Source organism: Anastrepha obliqua, chromosome 6 (assembly GCF_027943255.1).
Source record: "Anastrepha obliqua isolate idAnaObli1 chromosome 6, idAnaObli1_1.0, whole genome shotgun sequence".
Lineage (NCBI taxonomy): Eukaryota > Metazoa > Arthropoda > Insecta > Diptera > Tephritidae > Anastrepha > Anastrepha obliqua.
Window position 1 is genome coordinate 50,165,661 of NC_072897.1, and position 27,809 is coordinate 50,193,469.

Below are 27,809 nucleotides of genomic sequence, written 5' to 3' on the forward strand. Positions count from 1 at the left end.
ATACATATATGGGACAACTCAGTTCTATTGCATGTTTAATAAATATAGTTTTGCACGCATATGTATGCACTGAAGCAACATTACCTACCTCACGAGCATCGCCTTATCATATTTCATGCAATAATTAGGGAGTAAATATTCGAATGATCGAATTCCTTCAAATGCTAAAACAATTTCTTCTGCATATACATCGACGTATTTGCATGTGCGTATATACCTATATGCACACTTGATCCCTAACTATGTACGATCAATTGATCAAATCAAAAAATTCTTTATAGAAAACGCTTCATTACTAGGCACACAGGAAAATGACATATGCAAATATAAATATGTGAATTTTTTATACATACTACATGCTATACTATGGCAACTAGAATCAAGGTCTAGCCTATGTATGTACGTACATACATATATGTGTTCTGAACTTGAAGCTACACAATGCTTACTAATACGAGTATACACAACCGCACACGCAGGGCACTCACTTTATTCCTCTAAATACGTATGTATGTACATATTATATGTCGTTCAAAACTAAAATTCTATGCAACTACAAGAACAAAATGCATTCATAGGCGCAGGCGTAGCAGCCATCATTCTAGTTGTCATGGTGCTGAACAGCCTAAAATAGTCGCGGCGACGCTGAACAGTTTCAACAAAAACTCATCATCAAAAAATTCATTGATAAATTCGAGCTCATATTTCTACGAGCAAAGTACTTTCATCCATAACACGAGCCGCCATATGCCTATTTTCTCGACCATTCGAAAATAGTCAATATTGGAAAATTTTTATCAAGTCGAGTGGCCGCGGCTCTGTACATGCATACGTATGCATCAATATATGTATGTAAATATGTCTTTCTAAATGCTCGACAACCGCAGTTGCTGTGCGTAAAGTGCGCGCATGAGCATACAGTAACTTGCAGAAAACTACATACATAAGTAAGTATTAGCTTAAAAAAAAGTTCTGTGTCGGACATTTCAATACCAGAAGTAAATTTCCAAGAATTATTTTATGTTCCCTGATAGATAATTAATTAATTAGTATATTACTTTACGAATGTAGTTCTTCAAAAAGTGCACAAAACATATGCATATATCTTAGTTAGAAACGTACTCTGAAATCAGAGCATTTGAAGATGCCTGTAAACATTTCAAGGTTACTGTACATACAATGCTGTGCCTATGAATGCGCGCTGGATTTCTTGACAAGTTTTAACGTTATTTTTTTTTTTCATATGTATATAATTTCCCAATTTTATGTTTGCATATGCCATATTCCTGTGTGCCTGGTAATGAAGTGTTTTCTATAGGGGATTATGATTCAGTTGAAGGGAATTCAACAAAGTTTTACAGACACCAGACAGACATAACATATTTATGATTTTGGATGATTTGGAAAAAATTCAAATACATAGTCATATTAAAAAGCTACCTAACATTCTTTGCCTCTAATCACCAACAAATTCTTATCGACTGCTGCTAAATTTACATAATTCAGCCCCTTACTGTTACTTTTGTTGAAAAATGTGTCTGTGGTGATTAGTCTTCGCGAAACGAGTACCCCTCGAAGTTCCATACGTTCCTGTCATTGAGACTTCTCTATACATTAACGATCTCTGGCTGCTTATTTAAAAAATCGTACAATAGCCAATACCTAACAAAATAAAAGTCCATACGAAATATTTTTCGGCAAAATCCTAACGTAAATCACACAAAGATCTATGGCAGAAAGGTTTTTGTAAGAGTACCAGAAGTTTTAAGAAAACACAAATGGGACGATAAATCACAATTGAGAATATTATTAGCGTATAGAAATAATTGTTACAGAGTCCTTGTTAACAATAAAGTAAAAAATGCCACACATGTAAGAATAGTGGAAAATTAAACAGAACTAATTTGCTTAGAAACACGAAAATAATAAATTTGAAGAGTAAAGTTTCATATATACGAGTATAAACTCGGAAAATGGAAACAATAAAGATAATAATGCAATTGTGAATATGAGAACTGAAAGTAATAGTGCCTAGAAACCTGATCAATTAACTTCTTTATCTACTTTAGAGTCTTATAGAAATAGAGAAAATAATTTTGATGTTGAAGGGCTAAATAGAAATTTACAAAGTGAAGAAAGGAATGAACAAATCCTCTTATTAGAAAGAACCTCTCAAAGAAATGTACGTAATACATTCAATGAGGCAATTAGTTGTGATGAACATAGAGAATGGAAAAAAGGAATGTACTCAGAAATTAACACTTTAAATAAGAATGAAACCTGAATTGTTATTGATAATCCTAAAGATAAAAGCAAAATGACATTAAATCAAACGAGGTATATTGAATCATTAGCGATAAAAAATAATCTAGAAAATACAAAGTTGTATGATTCTCCAATGGAGAGTAAATTGAAATTACAATAATGTAATGAGACTAATGAGAAAATAAGGTATAGAATTTTGATCGGTGAATTATTATATATTAGTAACGGCACAACGCCGGACACTGCTTTTAGTATAAACTATTTAAGTAGATATCAAAGCTGTTATGAAGAGACCCAACTTATAAATATATGCATTGCAAGTATTAATATTATTAATAATATTAGACTTAAAATTAAAGTATTTTGACAGTTTAAATGGTATAAAACTTGACTGTATGGTTAATTCCCATTTTGCCCGTCGTAGTATCAGAGAAAGTTAATGAGATGAGAAGGCGCAAATGTTACTGTTAACTATTTTTAGTACAATTGAGATTTGAAAGGTTTGTAGTAAGGGATTTTAGAACACCGACTTTATAGACCCCACACTGAGTTTTGCCAGCACAGAAATTGAAAACACCACACATCTTTCACCACAACACACAACACATCTCTCACCATGATATTAAACCAATTAAATATTTACTATTTTCTTATTTTTGAAATAATAAGCGAATAAGTAAAATTTATTACATACAATTTTTTCGATTACATAAAAAAAAATTTTAATTAGAAACATTTGAAAAAAAATTAAATGTCAAGTCATGCATTTGCAAGGGATAAGGCGCGGTGCGTTTGCTTCTGCGACTGCGTTGTGTACCTTCTGAAGTTCTGAAAGTAATTCATGGCATTTTTTCATTACATACATAGGGTGGGCCATGTAAAATTTGCTTTTTGAATCGGCTATAAAAAAAACTAATCAATATTTTTTCAAACTTTTTCTTTTATTTTGAAGATTGAACATTGTCATTTATGAATAAAAAATAATATCGTTCGAATGAGTGCCACGACTGGCTTTACAGTAGGCCATTCAATCAACCTAATTTTAAGCACATTTTCGATTGTTTGGGCCCCAATTTCATGATTGGCAACTTCGATTTCGTGTTTTAAAGCAGTAATCGTCTCTGGATGGTTCGCATAGCATTTTTCCAAAACGGCTCCCCACAAAAAATAGTCCAACGGGCTTAAATCACAGCTCCGAGGCGGCCAATTGATATGGGAATTTCGGCTGATTATTCGGTTTTCAAAAACGGTAGCCAAAAATTCGAGTGTAACTTTGGCAGTGTGACAAGTCCTGTTGAAACCAAATGTCGTCCATGTCATCCTCTACAATTTTTGGAAACAACTCGTTGAGCATGTCACGGTAACACTCGCCATTTACTGTAACCGCGGCTCCTCGCTCATTTTCGAAAACAAATGGCCCGATGATGCCGCCAGACCAAAAACCGCACCAAACAGTGACTCGTTGTGGATGCATTTACTTCTCTACAGTAACGTGTGGATTTTCTGAGCCCCAAATCCGACAATTTTGCTTATTGACGTAGCCACCGATGTGAAAATCAGAAAAGAAGAAGAAGACTCACCACTTTGGAAATAGGTTTTCAATATTCCCCAATTTTGTTCAAGCGTAAAGCGTCCCATTTCGTAAATGTCAAACCTTTAAGTAAATTATGAACACATTTGACATGTCATTTGTGTTACCAATCTCAAAAAAGTAGGTGGTTCAAAAAGCAAACACTTTATAGGCCACCCTGTACATACATAAATGAACTTACATACTATATACATACATACATAAATGATGGTTTATGACAATATAGTCTGTATGTATATGTCAATAAGAAGTATTTTCATTCACAAATAAAATAATGGTTTAAGATAAACCAACACTTATTTTATATGGTATTTCAATTTATAGGTTATATATGTATTCTACAGCATATTACATATGTATGTACATATCTACGTTTGTATATGCACAAGGGCAACAACATCTTGCTTTCATATGTATGTACATATGCATGTATGCCCAAATAACAAAAAACCTTGACTTATGTTTATACACATGTCACACCACATCACAAGAAATCAAAAACACATACGCACTAGGGATGGCCTTCTGCTCCTTCGTTGCATTCTCTTTGAACTCCTCTATCGACTGAAATCTCCTTCATAACAGGTGAATACGGTGCTTGCACGATGGTATTTAGTTGGTGTTTGGTCAAATAATCCAGCACAATTTGGGCTCGGTGCGATGGCTCGTTATTATGGTGCACTACGCCTTGGCAATCCAAGAAAACAGTTAACATCACCTTCTCGGTACTTTTTGCTCATAGGGTATACATATCCCATCTTTTCACTGACGGACAAGAAGACGGTCGCAGTTGTTGTTTTTATATGCATACATTTTGCGCTCGATGAAGGTTTGTATATATAATATTTATATACATATATGATATATACCTGTGCGTGTATGCGTGTTTGGTTTTCTGGACAGATATTAGAATATTTTCTCATCAATATGTGCATGTAAGTAGTTAAGATTGGACTAAAGAGATTAAATATATGAATGCATATTCATATGCATTGCCTTTATGGTTACATATAAATCAGTTCAAAAGCAGTGTGAATAATTTTATATAGCAAATAAACTTCTAAATAACAGGTATTAAAAAAGCTTGAATACACTATTTTTAATCAATTCTAAATAAACCAAATACAAAAAATTGGATAAAAATATCGAACAAAGAAAAATGTGTACAGGAATTGAACCTGAATCAAATACGAAAAAATACCAGTCTAACGGTTAGAAGCGATAGAAGTGAAACCTTCTGTAAAACAAACTGAGAGAGAATGAGACGAAAGCAGCATTAGGAGCGGGATAATTATAGGTTCATTATAATATTGCTATAAAGTTCATATTTTATTTTCTTCATTTTATTATTATTCATCCTCAATGTTTTCAATTTCAACAAATGATACGAGTGGCTTATGATAGCTAAAATATGATACAAATGCTTTGGTTTCGATGTTGTCAACATATCTTTGAAATACCGCGTCAATTGTTGTTTTTGATCGTGTTGTCGATTCAGTGCGATTGTTACACATTTTTAAATTGAATGTTGTATTGAGAAAGTCAATTAAAGGAACCGCTGTGTCCAATGCAAAATTTACGTTAAAATCGCCACTTAAAATCATTGGAACTTTATCGTAATCTTTTCTAAGTATCCGCGATACTTCTGGTGTATACTTTATTAAATTTTCTTTAATGAATTCCCTGATGCTATTTATTGATTGATTCGGTGAAGTAAAAATTGCCACAATTAAAACTGTTTTTCCATTGCTCAATCTGGTTTCGCATGCACATATTTCTCCCACTTTAGAGAGCTGAACAGACAGTGATTCTAGTTGCTGTGCATTCAGATCTATCTTTGGAGTTACAATACGAGCACCGTCATTTTGATTGTGGTATATTGCAACACCGCCTGCAATTGCGGTAAATATTTAAAAATGAAAATATTTACGAATATAAAAATACGGACGCAATACAGCACACGCGGTTGCTACTACCCAGCAAAACCTGCGTGACCGAAACTCTCACACAATTACACTTTTTTGTATGTTACTAACACATATGCACTCGTATTTCTTTGGAAATCGACTTTTTTTTTTATGGTCCGTCCCCTTTGGAAAAGGTGTAAGCAGTAAGCAAACTTCATTCATATATTTTTTCTCATTTTTGCATCAATAGAAAAAAAAAACAAAAAAAACGGCAAGTGGCTGTCAAAGCAATAAGTCAAAAAGATATCTTTTCTCTCTTTTTGATATCAAAGTAGGGCGAGAATCAAATTGTCAACCTTTGGCAAATATGTAAGCAGTAAGCAAATTTCATTCATATATTTTTCCTCATTTTTAAATCAGTCAAAGTAAACAAACGCCGTAGCCGAGTGCGTTGGTGCGTGACTGCTATTCAGAATTCACAGAGAAAACGTCAGTTCGAATCTCGGTGAAAGCAAAATTAATAAAAACATTTTTTAATAGCGGTCGCCCATCAGCAGGCAATGGCAAAACACCGAGTGTATTTCTACCATGAAAAAAATCTGCTCATAAACATGTCATAAAACAAAATGAAATAAATGTATAAAAAAAAAAAAAATTTTTTGTGATTCGAACCAAGGATTTCGGATTGGAAGCCCACATTGCTAGCCGCTGGGCTATCGCGCTGTGCTGTCGCCGCTGGCCTAAAAGTTATTTTGTTCGTCGCTACGTTTATATGAAACTGGCACTGGCAAACGAATCCATATGTATGAAAGGGATAAAAAATCACACGTACACAAAAAATTTGGCACAATTTTCCCAACGCTTTTAACAAAGTGATTGTAAAGGGGCGGGGCTAGTGACAGTTTAACGACCACGCGTGGCGGTCATGTGCAGGGTAACCTGACCACCACTCTTCTTGCTGGGTATGAGCGTCGTAACGCGTATATTACACAGACGTACTAACATACACACAAACATTCGTAGGACGCTTGGTCTAAGCAAGTATTAGGTAGTGTAGTATAGGTATACATAATGCCTTCTCGCTCACCGTGGCTCCGTAATACGCAGGCGCGCCCACATACGTACTAGCATACATACAAACATATGTACATACGTATGACGCTTGAACTAAACACCAAAGCAAGTAATAGGCAGTGTAGTACCCAGCCACACACATATACATACGTATATCAACATATAAGGTTGACAAAAAAGTCTTGCGGTATTTCCGCAAGCTTGTCTTTGCAAGCGCGTAGTTCTAGTTGTATTCGTCGCATCGGTTCACGCTAGAGCTTTTTGGAAAGCTCTTTTCACGTGCTAACACGTGTTTGATTAATTATTGTTTGCTTTTAGTCGTTCGTGAGTTATAGCATCGCAAACATGGAGCAAAATAAAGAGAAAATACGGCATATTTTACAGTACTACTACGATAAAGGCAAAAATGCATCTCATGCTGCCAATAAAATTTGCGCAGTTTATGGACCCGATACAGTTTCCATTTCCACCGCACAACGATGGTTTCAACGTTGCCGTTCTGGTGCAGAGGTGATCGAAGATGCGCCACGGTCCGGAAGGCCTGTCGTCGAAAATTGTGATAAAATCGCTGAATTGATCGAAAGAGACCGGCATAGTAGCAGCCGTAGCATCGGCCAAGAGCTGGGCATGAGTTATCAAACCGTTATAAACCATTTGAAGAAGCTTGGATTCAAAAAGAAGTTCGATGTATGAGTGCCACACGACTTGACGCAAAAAAACATTTTTGCCCGTATGGATGCATGCGAATCGCTTCTGAATCGCAACAAAATCGACCCGTTTTTGAAGCGGATGGTGACTGGCGATGAAAAGTGGGTCACTTACGACAACGTGAATCGCAAACGGTCGTGGTCGAAAAGCGGTGAAGCTGCCCAGACGGTGGCCAAGCCTGGATTGATGGCCAGGAAGGTTCTTCTGTGTGTTTGGTGGGATTGGCAGGAAATCATCCACTATGAGCTGCTCCCCTATGGCCAAACGCTCAATTCGGACCTGTACTGCCAACAACTGGACCGCTTGAATGCAGCACTCATGCAGAAGAGACCATCTTTGATCAACAGAGGCCGAATTGTCTTCTATCAGGACAACGCCAGGCCACACACATTTTTGGTGACGCGCCAGAAGCTCCGGGAGCTCGGATGGGAGGTTCTTTTGCATCCACCGCATAGTCCGGATCTCGCATTAAGTGATTACCACCTATTTCTGTCCATGGCGAACGAGCTTGGTAGTCGGAAGTTGTCCACAAGAGAGTCCTGTGAAAATTGGCTTTCCGAGTTTTTTGACAATAGGGAAGCGAGCTTCTATAAGAGGGGCATTATGAAGTTGGCATCTCGTTGGGAACTCGTCATCCAACAAAACGGCGCATATTTGACTTAAATCGCATTATTATAACCAAATTTATGAACAATTGAAAATTCAATAAAAATACCGCAAGACGTTTTTGACAACCTTATATAACACTTCGTAGTGTCGCTTTTTCGTTTCATCGAGTCTCAAATCACTCCCAACGATTCTAAAGAAGTTTTCACTTCAACAAAAAGTACACTTACGATATGTCTCTCATGTTTGCGATAATTTCTAATTGTTAATGGACTTTTCTAAATTGGTCACTTATTCGATTCACGGTTTTAAAGGCATACAGTCTGCGTTCGTTGAAGGTTTGCATGCATATTGTATATACATACATATGTATGTATGTATGTGTGTATGCGCGTTTGGCTTTCTGGGCGGATGTTAGAATGATATTTTCTCATCAATATAGCTTAGATTTGATTAAAGAGATTAAATACATGCATACATATATGCATGTTTATATGTACACATTTCTTTCTTGAATGATTTATATAAAAATCAGTATTCATTCTATTTTATACCAAAAAGAAATTTCTACTTATCAAATGCAAAAAAACGTAAAACACTATTTTAAACCAATTATAATTAAAATAAACTCCAAAATTTTACCAAATTTTCCTGGTTTGAATTGTAAAAAAAATCGTGCGAGGAAAAAAATATTACTTTTCAGAGCTTGAATCTGAATTAAATACGTGCCTTAAAAACCAAACGAATAATTCCGCCGATTTTAGCTTCTGCGCCACAAATTAAATGCCTGCGCGTCTTTCTTAATCGCAAACTCATTCGCTTCGCTGAGTATGAAATACGACGAATCCCTTACTAGTGTGTTGAATCCTTGTTTGTTTGTTTGTTTGTTAACAGTAATAGTAGCCCCGCCAGTGTCGGGCATATCACCGGCGATCTTCGTCTAGCTCATCTAGGGGTAGGCCCAGAACGTAATTGTGCCAGTGTTACACGTGTCTCCCGAGGAAGCTGGAGCTCTTCATTTGCTGTAGGTGGTGGTTGGACTCCGATTACAGCATTCACAGGACGGGAGCTTAAGAAGGTGGTGACGGTCTCCCGGTGAATGTCGTTTATTGACTGTCTAAATACTGTCAGGTCCGGTAGATTGCGGTCACTTTTGCCCTGGATTTCGTCAGCGTAGTCTAAGAGGTGTCTCCTGACGTGCCTGGGAGGCGGCTCAGGCTCAAGCAGGTGTCTGCAGGGGTGAAACCTGCGGTAACATCCCAGCAGGAACTGCTTGCTGAGCAGTTTGTTATGCTCCATTACTCGAAGCATTCGTGCCTCGTTGTGTAGGTGTTGAACCGGGGACATCAGGAGGCAACCGGTCGCTGTCCGAATAGCAGTGTTTTGACATGTCTGTAGCTTTGTCCACTGCGGGCCACTAGTTCCAGGCAACCATACAGGCGCTACATAGTTTAGAACCGGCCGACCAATTGCCTTAAATGTCGATAGCAACAGTTCTTTGTATTTGCCCCAAGTGCTGACGGCAAGCGATTTGAGGACCTTGTTGCTGTTTTAGACTTCAGTGGCAATTGCAGTTGTGTGCGCTAGTTAACGACATGGCCTCACTTTCTTCTTTTCTAATCACTTCAGTCCATGGTCAATAGACATGCATTATAAAGTAAACAACATCAAGCCGATAGGAGTTGTTTTCACATACATTATCAAGTAAACAACAATAGAAATTCGGTATCACCAAAACAAACCATAAACATTCAAATAGCTATCTACAAGTAAAAGTAAACAATACACAATCAGCAACGAATTATCCCGGTGCGTTAACAACCGCCGCATTCAAATAGTATAAATAGCAGTAAGATTTCTGTAACAAATTAGTCTTAGGAATATCGAAAATAAACACGCACTTCGGGGTTAAAATATAAAAAAGATATTTCTTTTTTCTCACATCGTGAAAGCGATATTAACCTACTGGAATCGCGAAGAAAGCGACAAGCAATCTTCAATTTATCACGTTTATCGTTGGACATAGACTCCGAAATGACTGCACAGGAAATCGCTAATCTAAAGGCACAAATCGCTGCTCTGACCACAGGACTCACTGAAACTCAACATATATTGAGTTCCGTCGCAACATTTAACATCACCGTCACCAATCAATACCACGACTGTACACCACATATCACCAATGAGTCACAAATTAACCTAGAAATTTTCAAAACGTTACCCATATTCTAAGGCGATAAGAACCAATATCGGTCATGGAGAAAACGTGCCTGGACACACATGGAAAATATAAAGAATTACTCTACTACACCCACTTACTACACGGCACTCTCTATTATACATTCGAAAATTCAAGGAGAGGCAGCCGACATTTTAATTTACCACGACACCAAATTCCATTTTTATGATAATATATAATAGACCATCTCGATTACACTTATGCGGACCAGAGACCACTGCATGTGTTGCTCGAAGAAATGAAGAGAATAAGGCAGGAAAAAAGAACCTTGGCAGAGTTCCATTGCGAAGTCAGTAAGGCACTTAATCTTGCACTCACTAAAGTTGAGATGGATAGCTCAAGAAATCCATCACCTATGAAAGAATATGCGTACAAGGAAGCTGTAAGGACATTCATTCTTGGTCTGAACAGCAAATATACCAGCGGCACCCTATATAGCCACAATCCAAATGACTTAGAAACCGCTTACGCTATCGCAAGTACAATATACCACGATAACGTGAACTCACAGTTCGACGTTCCGCAATATAATCAGCACAGACATTATAATAGTACATTGAAGTATCAAAACCAAGGCAGAATATATTACGAGATACCACAAAGGTACAGCCCAACGTACAGGTGCAATACAACCGAACTGCACCCAGGCAACAACACGAACCAATGGACGTAGATCCATCACAACAGTACACGAGATCCGCAAATAGGAATCATTCTGCTCCACAACAAAAGAGCTATGACCGCCAAATGCAAGGATTAGCTCCAAATAATCCATTTCGAGGAGATCCTCAAAAAAGAGACCGAAATCCTTCATATCGTAACTACAACACACAACAGAAGGTACAACGTGTGAACCAAATACGCGAGGAAAAACTATATACAATCGCTTGCAGCAGAATACGAAAATGATGAATATGAAACAGGCAGTGTTTTTTTAAGGCGCATAAACGATTTGCCGTGTCTGCAACGCCACTGCAGGGATACAGGCAAGCTAATTAACATCCTGATCGACATTGGAGCAACCAACAATTACATAAGTACAAAATGCAACATCGGTGAGTCTATTTCCATTAAACCAGTAAAAGTGAAAACCCTTCACGGTTATTCAATAACAAAATCAAAAAAAATTGTAACACTATTAGAACATAATATCACATTTTTTGAAACAGATGCATTAGAAGAATTAGATATGCTTCTGGGTGAACAGGGACTTAGAAAAATAAAAGCAGAGACCGACCTTTTCGAGTACAAGCTCAGTTATAAATATAGGACCAAGAAAGAAAGTGAATCTGTACAAAAAATAAATTATACAGTTAATAATGAAAAGTATATTGCAGAAATTGAAAAAATTATGCAAAAAAATGAAGTCACAAACGAAGTGCTACCTTATACTACCACGATACAAGCTACCATTAGAACGAAATCCGAAGATCCTATTTGGACCAAGCAATATCCGTACCCTATGTCGGATGTGTACTTCATTAACACAGAAATCAAAAAACTTTAAAAAAATATAATAATCCAACCAAGCAAAAGTCCGTACAACTCTCCCATTTGGACAGTCGCTAAAAAAGGTACCGATGAACAAGGGAAAGCTAAGCGCAGAATGGTCGTAGACTTTCAGAAGCTAAACGCTCAAACTATCACAGATAGATACCCCATACCTGATGTGGATATGACCATACAGAATTTAGGTAATGCAAAAGTATTTACAACTTTTGATTTAGAGTCAGGCTTCCATCAGATTCTTATTAATGAGTCCGACAGAGAAAAAACTGCCTTTAGTGTAAATGGAGCAAAATACGAATTTCTTCGCATGCCTTTCGGTCTGAAAAATGCTCCTCCTATTTTTCAAAGATGCGTAGACGATATCCTTAGACCATATATCGGCAAGTTCGCGTACGTTTATATAGATGATGTTCTCATTTATTCTTCTTCCCCTGAAGAACATATCGAACACATTCGCATAATTATAAACGCGCTTCATTAAGCCAACATTAAGATATCTAATGAGAAATCTCACTTTTTCCCAGACTCTGTGGAATACTTAGGGCACAAAATTAAATACAACAGGATCACAGTAGACCCTACAAAAATACAAACTATTAAAGATTTTCCTATTCCCATAACACTGAAAGAACTTAGATCTTTCCTAGGCCTCGCTAGTTATTATAGGAAATTCATACAGAATTTTGCAGCCATTGCCAAACCACTCACAACATTCCTCAGAGGAGAAAACGGTGGCATATCCAAATCAAAGCGCAAAAATAAAAGTCACCTTAGACGAACCTGCACTAGAAGCGCTGGAAAAAATTAAAGAGGAACTGCAAGCCCAGGATGAACTCTTCCAACCCAATTTTAATAAACCTTTCGAATTAACCACAGATGCTAGCAATTTCACTATAGGAGCCGTATTATAGCAAAACCGGAAACCCATATCATTTATTTCGCGAACACTCAGCCAAACAGAACAGAATTATTCTACGAATGAGAAAGAGTTACTCGCAATTTTTTGGTTACTACAGAAACTACGTAATTACTTGTATGGTATAGCTGATTTAACAATTTACACTGATCACCAATCTTTAATCTTCTCCATATCAGAAAAAAACCCCAATACAAATACGGTGCAAAACTTGTTTACAAACCTGGACATCAGAACGTTGTTGCTGATGCACTTTCCCGCCAGCAAATAAACAACACTTCAAATTCTGATGACTCCCAACATTCAGCACAAAGTTCCCCAACACAAAAACTTAAACGAGTAAAGCAACCATTAAACTCCTTTAGAAATCAAATTATTATAAAACAGTCAGACCAGGACATCGTCGAAATATCCTCACAAAATATATTTTCTAACAGCCGGCATACGCTTTTTTTAACACCAAAACTGAATTGCTAGACAGACTAAAAAATATAATTAAACCTAAGGTAACTAATGCTCTGCAAATAGACGAGCAAATATTATTTTACGTCGAAAATGACATTATCAACACATTTTCAACTGTATCGATCGTAATAGCGCAAAAATTGGTGGACGACATCACCGAAACCGAACAACAAGAACAAATTATACAGGACATACACAAACGTGCTCACAGAAACTATAAAAATAACGCACGGGAAATTTCGATCAGATACTACTGGCCAAACATACGTGACGCTTGTAAAAAAGAAGTACAGGACTGCGAAATTTGCCTCACAAATAAGTATGAACGCCGACCAAATAAACACCTATTGGTGTTCGCCAATACCGAACAAGGTAGGCGAATACATACATTTAGATTTATTTTTTATGAGCAATAATATGTACATTAGTTCAACCGACAAATACTCCAAATTCTGCCATTTGAGACAAATACCATACGAGATACTATCTCAAATATACGCAAACGCAAAGTTTGTAATGGCACAACAAATATACAAGCGACTACAAATAGCGCGTACCAAAACTCCAGCCTATCATTCGACAACAAACTGTCAAGTTGAACGAACGTACAGTACCATAATAGAACTCGCGAAAGTTTTAACACATCAACACAGTTCGGCACCTGACGAACAGATATTTGAAGCAGTCCGACAATACAACAAAACCCATTCGGCAACCAACGGGTGACCCGAGGACGTGTTTTTCAATCAAAGGGGGTATCCTGACATCAAAGAGCGTCTTCAACAAAACCAAGCGAGAGTTTTGCGATACCACAACCGCAATCGGAAACAGCTGAACTACAAAGAAGGAGACGTCGTATATTCAAAGACGCATAGAAGGAACAAAAGCGTAAAAAAATACGCCAAACATATCGTCAAAAAAGACAACGGTGATACAATAACGACCAATAAAAGAGTTATTATTACGGTGACCATCCGTTCTGTTTTTAGCAGAACCATTCTGTTTTTAAAACGCTTGGTCTGCGTATTTTTTTTTTAAGAAATATAATCAAGAATGTTCTGTTTTGCGAAAATGCTCTTTTTTTGTTCTGTTTTTTCGCGGTGGCAACTCTTTAATAATCAAAATGTATGTTGCTATCGATATCACTTAGCATTCCCTATTAAACAGCTGATTGTGCAATATATGTACATAAATTGAATCTAAGTTGCTTTTTGCATTTCACCGCTGAAAATTATAAAAATAGGTAAGTTTTACTGCAAGTAGATATAAAACTTTAGCTTCACAAGTGCTATTTGTATTTCAGCTTTACATAATGCCCCCCCATAGAAAGTGCATATTTATTGAGGAAATGCAAAGCCAATACAAGTTCTTAAAAAGAATCCAAACCAGTGAAGTGCAATGTTTAAAATGTATGGCTGTATTTTCTACCGCTAATGGAGGCAAACATGATGTGCTACGCCATTTACAAACACGAAAACATCGTAATGCTGATATTGCAGCTTCAACCAGCAAAAGTGTACTGAACTTTGTGCGGACTCGTACAATGGATGCTCAAGGGGGAAAAAAAACAAGTATAAATGAAGGGACCTGGGCATTCCATACTGTGACACATAATTTTTCTTTTCGATCAAATGACTGCACATCGAAACTAATAAAAAGGTGCTTCGATGAAAATTATTCATCAGGTCACACAAAGTGTGAAGCTATTATCTGTAATGTATTAGCACCAAATGCAATGCAACTAGTCGTAGCAGATTTGAATGCTCTTAGTTTTGTTACTGTTTTTTTCTGATTGCTCGAATCATGTTAGTATCGAAGTATGCCCAGTACTAGTTAGGTTTTTTTACCGAAAAAAGGTGTGCAATTAAAAATATTAGAAGTAAGTGACCTGCGCGGTGGATCATCAGATATACTCAAAAAATATATTTTTGATCTCATGACAAAGTTTGAGTTAAGTCAGAAATTACTCGCCCTTTGTGCAGACAATACTAATTGTAACTTCGGGGGATCCGAAAGACGCGGAAAAAATAATCTTTTTCATAAACTAGCTGCGTCTACCGGAAGTACACTTATTGGCGTAAATTGTACTGCTCACATTGTGAATAATTGTATACAAGCATCGATAGATTGCCTTCCAATGGACATTGAAGTCATTGTTGTAAAAATATTTTCATAATTTTACATTTATACGGTTAGAGTTGAGCAATTAAAGGAAATTTTTTATACTGTTGATGTTGAATATAAAAAATTGCTGGGATTTAGTAAAACAAGCTGGCTTACTTTAAAGCCAGCAATTGAAGGAATTTTAAAACTTTTCAAACCATTAAGGAAATACTTTTTAGAACAACCTCATTGCCCAAACATTTTAAAAGCATTTTTTGAAAATTCCACCTCCGAAATGTGGCTTTTTTTACACATTGCCAAGCATCTCTTTTCCATAATTACATTACGCAAATTGAATCAAATAATATTTGTATGGTGGAGGTTGTATTACTAATAAAAGAACTCAAGCTAAAACTCGCAGAACGCAGAGATGAAATTTTTTTACCACTCACGATGAAGAAAATAGTTTCAGAGTTTCAGAAAACAGGAACTGAAAATATAAGTGAAATTAGAGATAATGTCCAACATTTTTATATTAATTACGTAGAATATTTAAATCAATGGGATCATGCATTTAAAGAGGTGGAAGTGATGGAATGGGTTCTTCTGCGTACGGTGTCATCTTGGCATGATGTTGAAAGAAACTTGATTTATGTTTTAGACAAGAGAAGCCATATTAAAATTAATGACAGCGAATTATTTGATGAGTTCACGTGTTCGTGTGTTAAAACCTATGTTACTCCTAACAAATTGAAGGAATGGGCGGACGCTGGAAAGCTAGTCGACAGTAAATGGACTGAAATATTCCAGCATTTTATAGAAAATACTATACCGTATGAAAATATTTTAAGAATTGTACAATTTAATTTGTGTTTACCGGGTTCAAATGCCCCCACTGAAAGGATATTTTCCATATTAAGCAATATATGGACTGATGAAAAATCACAAATGAAAATTGAGACTGTTAAATCAATTTTAATAACAAGATGCAATTATGAACTTAATTGCTTAGAGTTTAAGGAATATTTACAAAATGAGGAAAATATACTTAAGCAAATTTATAGCTGTGAAAAATATCAGTGATTTACAATTTTTTTTTTGTTACATAGTTTTAAACTGAAGTCAAAATCTATGAAATGTGATCTATGAAATATGAATTTTTTCAAACAAATTTTATGTTACTATTAATAAAAAAAAATTTCCAAGAAAAAAAATATTTCTTCTGTTTTTTCAATTTTAATTTATGGTCACCGTATTTATTATACATAAGGACAAAATCAGAGTAAAGGCATGTATGTAATAATATTTACCATACTTTTCTCTATCGTACTTTGCGATAATATAATAGATTTAGCCAATAGGAAATATGTACTAGTAGAAGCAGATCCTGTTTACATTTATCAAGACACAGCCTTCTTGTATCACATATCTAGTCTCTCAAAAATAATCGCGCCATACGAAAGAATAATGAAATCTGCATATAATTTAGAAAACCAACCTGAAACTCAAATTTTAGTGAACAAAATTGAAACCCTGAAAACTCAACTCATTCCAAATATTTAAAGACCCAAAAGATCACTTAACTTTCTTGGCTCCATGTTAAAATTCATCACTGGCACACCAGACCACGATGAAAATTAAATTAAATTAAATTAAAAATTAAATTTACACTTAATGCGCTAATAGAAAATAATAATAAGCAAAGAACAATTAATTCACAGTTCGAGAGAATACTCGAAGCCCTCGATCCCAAAGCAATAACCGAAAAAATTGTTATAGCAGAAGTTGATAATGAACTTCAATCAATAACGAACACTATAAATAAATTTGAAAGATGAGTACGATATTAAATTTTAAAGATGTGTTCGATTTAATAAAACACGAAAAGTTGGATCTTCCAATAATTAATATATTAGAATATGCCGATATTCATATCTGTTACCTACAAGAAGCAATTATAACAATATACAAATATCCTATCCTCGAAACTAAATGTAGCCTATTTAATGTATATCCTCTAGCACATAAGCATGGTAAAATTAATTTATACCCTAAAATCGCAAAATGTATCGATTATCAAAGAATATCTAAATGTAAAAACTATATGAATAACTTTATTTGTAAATCAGAACCCTCTGACAATTGTACATACTATAAAAATATTAAAGTACAACTCTGCACAATGCGAAACAATCCACGAAAATGATGCTCCACTCCGCATCTTAGAGAATGGATATATTTTGACAGACTACGAGCACACTTGGAACAATATGCATATCTCCGGCCCTAAATTGATACATTTTAATGAATCCACAAACATCGATAATATCACATATTACAATCATCAACTACAACTGAGGGAAATCAAACACAACAAAAATAACGAAAAACTTGAAGTACTCTGCATCCTTTCCTCAAGATAATATACAAATTTCCTCTTTATACAAATTCAGCAATATATAAAAACTCTCAACATTTTTGATACCTATTGAAAAAAATTCTGTACAGTTTACGTTCTTCACAGTAATGGGATTCTTAACCCTGGAAGTTATCACTTGCGGTATGGTACACCTCTGCCGATACCGCGAAAATAGAAAGATGCTTAACAGACGAAGGCAAATTGAAGAATTATATGAACTCGAAATGAACCGTCTTCAACAGCAACTTAAAGCATCACCATAGCGAGGACGCTACGTCTTAAGAAGGAGGGGAGTTAACGGCCTCACTTTCTTCTTTTCTAATCACTTCAGTCCATGGTCAATAGACATGCATTATCAAGTAAACAACATCAAGCCGATAGGAGTTGTTTTCACATACATTATCAAGTAAACAACAATAGAAATTCGGTATCACCAAAACAAACCATAAACATTCAAATAGCTATCTACAAGTAAAAGTAAACAATACACAATCAGCAACGAATTATCCCAATGCGACAACAACCGCCGCATTCAAATAGTATAAATAGCAGTAAGATTTCTGTAAGAAGTTAGTCTTAGGAATATCGAAAATAAACACGCACTTCGGGGTTAAAATATATTATAAAAAAGATATTTCTTTTTTCTCATATCGTAAAATCGATACTAACTCGCAGAGAAGGACAGCAAACTGTCAAAGGTTACACCCAAGATTTTGGGGTTCTTTACCGTCGAAATTGGTGTGTCGTCGACTTTTACCTTAAGGGACAGTTTGCTCTCCTTTGTCCATTTGGTAAAGAGGGTCGCCGTGGATTTAGTGGGGGAAAGTTAGAGATTCCTCGCAGTGAAAAAGCGAGAAAGGTCGGTGAGGTAATTGTTCACTTTGGAACATAGGCCATCGACGTGTTGCCCGACGCCATTATCGTACAGTCGTCAGTGTATGAGACCAGGGAAACTCCCGCTGGTAGTTGGGGGAGCTTCCAGATGTAGAATTAGAGCAGCAAGGGCGAAAGGACACCACCCTGCTTTATCCTCCTCTGTTTTGATGTTTGATCTCGAAAAATCACTGACGACCGCTCAGATAGTAGCGTGGAATGGCTGACTGTATCGAGAGCTTTCTTCAGGTCCAAGGCTACTAGGACAGTCCCCTCGCAGGGGCGGTTTTAGTTAAGCCCGCGGTTTATTTGGGCGTTTATGGCGGTGAGTGCAGTGGTGGTGCTATGCACTCGTCGGAAGCCGTGCTGGTGTGGGGCTGGGGCCAGGTGTTTCGTGAAGAGTGGGAGTAGGAGTAAGAGGGCTTCAAGTGTCTTCACTATTGGGGAAAGGAGAGTTACCGGCCGATAAGATTCCCCTTGGTTGGCGGGTTTCCCAGGTTTCAGTAGTGGGACCACTCTCCCTGCTTTCCACTTGTCAGGGATGATGAGAGTGACCAAGGACAGATTGAAGACCCTTGTGAGAAATCCTACTCCCAATGGTCCCAGGTGCTTCAGCATCAGCGCGTTTAGTCCGTCAGGGCCAATGGCTTTAGATGTTTTTGATTTGTTGATGGCCTCCTGAACCTCATCACCGGAGAAAGTAAGTGGCGCACTGTCGTTCGTCAGTTTGTGCAGCCTTCTGGTAGCACGACGTTTGGTTCTGTCGGCCGGAGGATGCAGAATAAAAAGCCGGCTAAAATAGCTCGCGCATCTCTTCGGGTCCAACGAAGTACAACCGTTGAAGGTGATAGTCACCTTGTCGTTGTGCTTCGTAGGGTTCGACAGGGACCTAACGGTGGACCAGAGCTTACTCACCCCAGAGGTGAGGTTACAGGTCTTCAAGTGCTTAACCCATTTAGTTCGCATGTGTTGGTCTACCAGTTGCCGGATCTCCAAATTGAGATCCGTTATGCGGGGATCCCGGGATCGGCCTGGCGTAGGTGGTCACGCTCGTTTGCCAAGCAGGCTGCTTCAGCTGGGAAATGAGGACAGATGCCCTTGAAGCTTCCAGCTGGCATGAAGCGAGCCGCAGCAAGAGCGGCGAAGGTTTCTTCGGTGAATTCCGTGAAGCCGGCCAATTAGTTTTTGTAAAGTTACAATAGGAGAGGTGGTTCGCGGAAACAAAGTCGGCAGGTCTCTCAATTGAGACGATAATGGGCAAGGAGTCTGATGCAAGCGATAGCATAGGTCGCCAGGTTATGCTATTTATCAGACCCGCGCTAGCTATTGTTAGGTCAGGCGAGCTGCTGCAATTGCCCACTACCCTGGTGGGGGCATCGTCGTTCACAGTGCTGAATGTCGAATCGTCTATTTGCTCTGCCAATTGCTGTCCCCTACGATCATTTGGCAGGCTTGAATGCCAAAGATCGTGATGCACATTAAAGTCACCTACAACCAATCGGTTTTCACCTCTGATGAGCGCACCTATATCAGGTTGATATCCTGCCGGGCAGCAGGTGACAGGGGGTATATAAATGTTAAAAATTTCAAGCTCGGAATCGCCTGTCCGGACAGCTATGCCTGGACATTCTAAGGTGCTGTCCCTGTGGTCGATTCCTTCAACGATGAGACGATACTGCACTGTGTGGTGGACTATAAACGCTAGGGCACCACCATTGTCGCGCTCGCGATCGTGTCTGTGCGCGTTATAGCCATCCCTGGTGATCAGAGAGGACCTAGCGTGCAGCTTGGTTTCCTGAACCGCATTTATTTTGATACTGTGCCGGCTCATGAAGACAACTATCTCGTCGACCTTGCTCGTGAGTCCGTTACAGTTGAATCGCAGAAGCTTAAAGCTTCTGGGTGATGTCGTTGTAACTCGAGGGGTGAGGGATGCATGCGGTTGCTTATGTTGGGCCTGCTGTACAATCCGATGTTGTTGTTGCGGCCTGATGATGATGGAGGGAAGGGGATGGGTTAAGTCAGGGGAGTAGTGTTGGTCCGATAGGCTCCTTACCGTAGAGGTATTGGTGGTGGTGGCGGTTGGTAGTGCCGAGCTATCAGGGGGGTAGTAGCCGTGGAGGCATTGATGGTAGCGTTTGGTACGAGTAGATGCCGTTTTGCATAAATAAAGAGTCATTCGGTTTATCACGTAAGACGAACACGGTGCTATCGTCATTTTTAACAAGTCATAATAAACTATGAATCTATAAATTAGTACTCGAAAAAAGCTCATTTAACATTTGCGCCTTCTCATATGTATGAATTGTCAAAAATGAAGTGAAACCGCGAAAACTTTTTCACCTCCTTATCCTTATATTCGAATTATTTTCATTAAAATTAAATCCAAATACATTTGCTGTCCATACAATCACTTTCCAATTTTAAACGCGAATAAGAAGAAGATTGGAATGGGAACAGTATGGTGTTGCCGGATGCCTGCAAATGAAAACAAAAATTAAGTATTTGAGTATAGTGTTAATAATGGGCATGGGGGTTATTGTGCGTCCTTACTACACAAACGCATATGACGTTTTAATTTAGGGTTCAATGGTTTTAACGCGGAAAGGAGTTCTACGCAAAAATACTGTGGTTTGTGCAGCCAAAGTTGGACTGATGAGGGTTATTTTTTTGAAGCGCGGGCGAAGGCCGCCCACGCGAATATGAGTTCTACGCAAAAATACTTTGGATTGCGTAGCCGGACTTGGACTGATGAGGGTTATTTTTTTGAAGCGCGGGCGAAGGCCGCCCATGCGAAAAAAAGTTCTTTGCATGAGGACCCGTTTGTAAGACTGATCTAAGCAATGCAAGACACTTATAAACTCGTGTGTGTATCTGATTTCTTGTAGGAATGTGATGTGTTGGGACATTTGAATAAATAAGTCAAGGTTATTTGTGCATACATGCATATGTACATATGAAAGGAAGATGTTGTTGTTGCCCTTGTGCATCCTTGTTTTTCATATACAAATGTACATGTATACATACATATGTAATTTGCCGTAGAATACATAAACTATAAATTGACATGCAATATAATTAAAATAAATTTTGATTTATCTTAGACCATTATTTTATTTGTGAACGAAAATACCTCCTATTGACATGTACATACATACATATTATATTGTCATATACCATCATTTATGTATATAGTAAGTACGTTAATTTATGTATGTATGTACATACATATGTAATAAAAAACGTCGTGAATTACTTTCAGAATTTATTAAAACTTATATGCGTCACGCGCACGCATATCTACGTTGACCGACAAAAGTCTACATAAAATAGCAAAGCTACGGCAAAAAAACCTAAAACCAACGTTGACAAAAGTCTACATAGTACTGTCTACATAATACAAATATCTTACTCCAGTGTGAAGAACTTTACTTAACTCTAAGTAATATTGCTTCTTAGTATTTAGTTGGTCCACCATTAGCATCAATTACAGCTTGAAGCCGTCGTGGCATCGAGGTGACTAAATTTGTTAACTCTGCAGAAGTTATATTGTTGGGAGCTTCTATTAGTCGTTCTTTGAGTACTGAAGCGATTGAAATCGGATTTTTTCTAATTTTTCGATCTAAAATTTCCCAGACATGTTCAATAATATTCACATCTGGGCTTTGCGGTGGTGTATTTAATTGCCTTGGAGCATGGTAAAGCAGCCAATCCTTCACAATGTGTGTTGTGTGCTTTGGATGGTTATCCTGTTGAAAGACTCAACCTGGACCAAACTCCAAATCATCTACCGAAGATTTCAGATTCCCTTCCAATAGTGATTTGTATTTATAAGGATCCATATTACCTTGAATAAATACTAATCTTCCTACTCCAGATGCAGCAACAGATCCCCAAACCCATACATTGCCGCCACCATGCTTCACTGCTGATACCAAATTCTTCAGACTCAGTGCAGTATATTTTTCCCTCCACACTTTTGCTCTTCCATCGCTACCGTATGTGTAAATTAAACTTCGACTCATCTGTAAACAAAACTTTTTGCCAAAAATCTATCCCCTTTTCCCTGTATGCTTTGGCGAACTCCAGGCGAAGTTTACGGTTTTTTTTTCAGAAATAAGAGGCTTTTTTCGAAGTGTTCTATTATGAAAGCCGTTTTTGCTCAGAGCTCTTTGAATTGTTCTTGGATGAACACACTTGTTGGATGAGCTTGCTATATCCTCGGCCACTTTCGGAGCAGAAACTTTTGGATTTTTGCCCACTTCTTTTAGAATTAAGCTGAAGTCTTTGCGAGATAGTTTGCTCGGGCGTCCACTGCGCGGCTTATTTTCCTTGGAACCACTATTTTTACACGTTGCACGACTGAAGTTTAAGTTTTTTGAAATTTCGCCATATGATTTTTTTTCTTTCCTGTGCTGAATGACTAAATTTCTAACATCAACTGATATTTCTTTTCGAGGAGCCATTGTACATGCTTAAGTATTCAAATTGCAACTAAAATCAATATTAGCAAAGCAACAAACATAAGAAAAGGGAAGAAATAGACAAACGGTATTTTACCATTATCACAACATAGGATATCAGAGTACAAGCTAGGAAACCGGTTCTGTATGTATACTTTTGTCAACGCGGTTTTTGCGTTTTTTTAGCATAACTGTGTTGTTTTATGTTAAAGAATCGATTTGGTTTTCGCTAAGACGAACGAAAGGGAGGGATGTATGTAGACTTTTGTCGGTCACTGTACATAGAGATCACAAAACCTTGGTTCACAACGCAGTCGCAGAACCAAACGCACCGCACCTTTATCCCTTCCAAATGCATGACTTGACATCAATTCTCGGCGCCATTTTTTTTTTTTTTCAAATTGTTTTTTTTAATTTATTCTTTTTTGAATGTAATCGAAAAAAATTTTATGCAATAAATTTTACGTATTCGCTTATCATTTCAAAAATAAGAAAATAGTAAATATTTTATTGGTTTAATGTCGAGGTGAGAGATGTGTTGAGTATTGAGGTGAAAGATGTGTGGTGTTTTCAATTTTTGTGTGGGCAAAACTCAGTGTGGTGTCTATAAAGTCGGTGTTCTAAAATCCCTTACTACAAACCTTTCAAATCTCAATTGTACTAAAAATAGTTACAGTAACATTTGCGCCTTCTCATCTCATTAACATTCTCTGTTGATAGGAAAACAACAACAGTGTTTATTATTAGAATGTATAAAAATTTAGTTTTTTGGAAAACTCATAAACAAAAAAAGTTACAAAATGTTCAACACTCGCTGAGAATACTGCATTGCCAGAAGCAGTAACCGTAATATTATTTTTCAGAAATTTGAAATGACGCTTTCAATTTGAAAATAGAAAAGCCTATACAAATATTTGAAGCTAACTCAGGCGCAGTAGCAATTGGAAAGTTTGGGAACTTCACTAAGCGCATTGAAGTTGAATATCATTATGTGTTTATGGCCGGAATTGGATGTTATTGATCTGGACAATGTTTATTTTCAACAAGACGGCGCTACATGCCACACAAGCAACGAAACCATTGATCTTTTACGGGAAATTATAAAAAGGATATTGTCCTGTAAGCGTGGTCGTGGTGGTCATTTGCCTGATGTTATTTTCCACTATTAACGGCATACCTTCCTCTTTATAATGAAATAAATACCCGATCATTTATATTAAAAAATAGCATTTCTCTTTGAATTTCAAAATAACACCTCTTATTGGAAAACCCTTTATAAACCTGAACATACTAAATGAATCACTCTTGTCAACAAAGACTAAGAAAATTATAAATTAAATTGCGGCATAATATAAAAATACTTTTTAACTCGTTCAAACGCAATTCATTAAATATCTCGAAACAAGAAATATATGACTTAGATTACTTTCATAATTATGGGCACATACATACATATATGCCCCTAGTTGTTGCAGTCACGTTTATCTCCTTTTATATGGACCTGCAATATTAAGCTAGATTGCCAGTCCCTAGGGATCGTTTCGTATTCCCAAATTTGCTCCACTAATTTTGTAAGCAATTATACCATCTTCACCGCTTGCCTTTCGATTTTTAGTTTTTGTATCACAGAATTAACATCATTTGGAGCCGATTATCTAATTCTGCGGTGTGGTATAGTTCTGTTAAATGATCCTCAGGATCGCCATGCGAGTTGACATCGTTAGTAAGCAACTTAGAGAATTATTTCTGCCAACCGCGGAGGGTTTTTGCTCCTGCTAGCAGCACCATACCATCTACAGCGAGGCAAATATTTAGTTTCGGTATGAAGGCGCACGTCTGTTCCTTGATATTTCGAGAAATTTATTTAGCATCTCTGGCTGAGAAGCGAGATTCAATATCTCGGATCGGAACTTTTATTGACTCTTTTGCAAGATCCTTTAGGCTATTCGCCGCTTTCCCTGGTATTCTGGGACGTTTGAGCGGGTGTTCCTTATCAAACTATGATATCCTACGGTCATACTGGCGGATGCCGATTGTTTTTGTAGCTGTCTCAATTAGAGTACTTTTTATTTGGTTCCTCATTTGAACAGGAACCAGTTGGTATATTCTCAAGTTTTTGTGAGAGTTCTTATTGATATTTGTAACAGGTTACTCCATTAGTTTGTAGAGCGTTATTGTTTAATTATTTACGCTCCGTTTGCTAGTGAAATATGCTGTTTCAGTTTACTCTTAACCAAAAAGAGTCTTGCTTTAACATCTGAAACGATGGTAGAATGTCCTTTGTCTATGAGTATGCGAGAAAGAAACGCTGCTTATCCACAACTTTCTACTGAACGAAAAGTCCATGAGGCTACGTCCGGTGTAGTTGGTTGACAAATAAGGTGAGTACTTTCTTTCCTCGGTTGTAACAAAATCCTTGTTACCAATTTTTGAATTTAAGTCCCCAGTAGTATAAGGGTGTCATATCTACTCACTTTAGTTCTTATATTCCATGCACCAATTTTGATCTCATAAGCTTTAATTAGCCGAAATTCGTTGCCATGATTTTCCGTTCGTATCCGAGTCTTTCCTAAAGGTTTAATGACAAGAAGGTCATTGATTGCGATGGAGTTGTCAGCCCCATGCATAAACGAAGGGTGTCTCGCATTTCCTCAAAACCGATGATAAAGTTATACCACTTTTTTCCAGTCGCCAGAGCCTCTTTAGCGTAATCTGGGGGCGCCACGTGGAGGCGAGGTTGACAGCTACGTGCGAGTGGTTATATTTGAATATTAAAAAATACGCTTCCGCATCACCACCTTAGGAATTATCAAATGAAGAGTGATATGCCGATATGCGCCATGTTTGGCCAAGATCATTCATTACCTCATGTCCTTTGTTACAATTGGCTGAAAAAAAACTTTACAGGCTAAGACAATTACAGAAATTGCGAAAACCTTCCCCTAGATAATAATTCGAGATCTACCTAATGACAGATGTTTTTCAAAATTAAAAATTCTGTGATCACGAAGAAGTGTGGTTTCACCAAAATAGCGCAATCTAACACTCGAAATAAACACGAAATCTGAAGGAACAGAAACAAAAATCCGAATAAGGTTGTACAAAAAAAATTAAATATTAATCCATAATTATTGCTGAACAATTGCAAAGTTGTATTCATCTCCTCAGACGAAACGCTTGAAACAAAAGCCTTTTACTATTAATAATTACGTGACACTTTTTTCGTCTCCAGGGGCGAATATTTCTAAACGATTCACGTCTTCTCTTAACAATTGCTTAAGACCTCAATTTTTTCGTCTCCTAAAACTAATATCTTTCGGCACATCTTTCTTTGGTTATCTTATAATTATTAAATACTACTTTCATAGGTTTAAGTAAGTTTTGTATATCTTTTGTTTATTAAGATAAAATAAAAAATTTTTACCAACCCGCCGTAGTTTTTACGTTTCATTACCTTCAACATTTTGGTCTTCCAATCATCCCTAAAAACGAAACAAGAAATACAATACAAGAAATATATAGCACAGGTCTCCAAAATTCCCTTTCTTGTTTTCCACACGATTATGAAGCACAAAAATGGCTCACGTCATAGTTAGGATAAAATCGGGGGTAAAAACTTATAAATATGTTTATCAACCATTTTCTCAAAACCGCAGCATGGTAGAAACTTAAACCTATATTCGGACTAAAGCTATAATAATCTTATATGCAATTATGAGCTCAGCTCATATAAATTACTACTAGGGCTTTTACAAATTCGATGTCAGTTTTTCAAAACAGAAAATGACAGTACTAAGTGAATCAGAAAATCCCCAAACGTTCAGTCTGTTAACCTCAGGTAAACTTTTTGATTTTGAATTGTGAAAAACTGTTATCCATGTCTACATTATTTACTAAAAAAAGAGAAATAAGAACTTCAGAACTCTTGAAATAAAACTGGGTTTCTTCCAAAATTCGAATTAGATGGTCTTAATGGAGCACCCGTTTTTATACCACTTTAATAAAATAAGCGTACTTACCTTGGGATTCAAACCGGAACCTTGTCGCAAAAAGGTACCCGTTATAAACCAGAAGCTATTCGATATTGAAAATTGATTCTCCACAATATCGGACTCTTTCATGCAAGGATGCGGATTATTCCATTCATATGGTGAAAAACGGGCCATCACGAATAAAGTAAACGAAACAAGTACATAAGCAGCAAGTACGTACAACCATATTTCCATGGCCAAAGGGTTCATGAATGAAAAAAGACGAGTAGGTTGGCTGGTGGGAACCTAAAAGAGATTAGCGTAAAGTCAATGTATTTAAAAAACTAAAATTTTTCAAATAATTTTTATTTTTACTGAAAACCGATAACTATAATAACCGTATATGAAAGTTCACAAAAAGAAAAAAAAATAGTTTTGAACGAAATAGGGTTACCCCAAGCTTTAATTTAAGTAAAGGGTAAAGTCTTTATTATACCAGCTTTTTACGAAAAATAGTAGTAAACACACCCAAAAACGCGATTGAGTGTCACTGATAGTTATCCAAAAAATACTCGACCGGTAATTTTCAGAACCTTAGCTCAAATTTTTAAATTTTAGTCCACCACCGTGGATTCGCCATTTTGAATTTGAAAAACTGTCCGTGGACTTAAGATCAGCGAATGTAAAGTAATGTAATTTA

The 27,809-nt window shown here is 37.0% G+C and overlaps 1 protein-coding gene across 2 annotated transcripts in view; it reads right to left on the reverse strand.

Annotated features, from left to right (window-relative positions):
- The window catches only part of LOC129250830 (glutamate receptor ionotropic, kainate 2-like), a 64,073-nt gene extending 36,658 nt beyond the window's left edge, over window positions 1-27,415 (reverse strand). The window contains exons 1-2 of one of the 2 annotated variants that reach the window (XM_054890416.1): window positions 27,158-27,415; window positions 26,986-27,031 (exon numbers count right to left, since the gene is read on the reverse strand). In XM_054890416.1, the coding sequence (XP_054746391.1) occupies window positions 27,029-27,031; window positions 27,158-27,379 (225 nt within the window). In that variant the 5' untranslated portion in view covers window positions 27,380-27,415 and the 3' untranslated portion in view covers window positions 26,986-27,028. Of the gene's footprint in view, window positions 1-26,985; window positions 27,032-27,157 lie in introns of those variants that run through there. The other variant, XM_054890415.1, reaches the window with a different exon arrangement.
- Window positions 27,416-27,809: the final 394 nt, after the last annotated feature.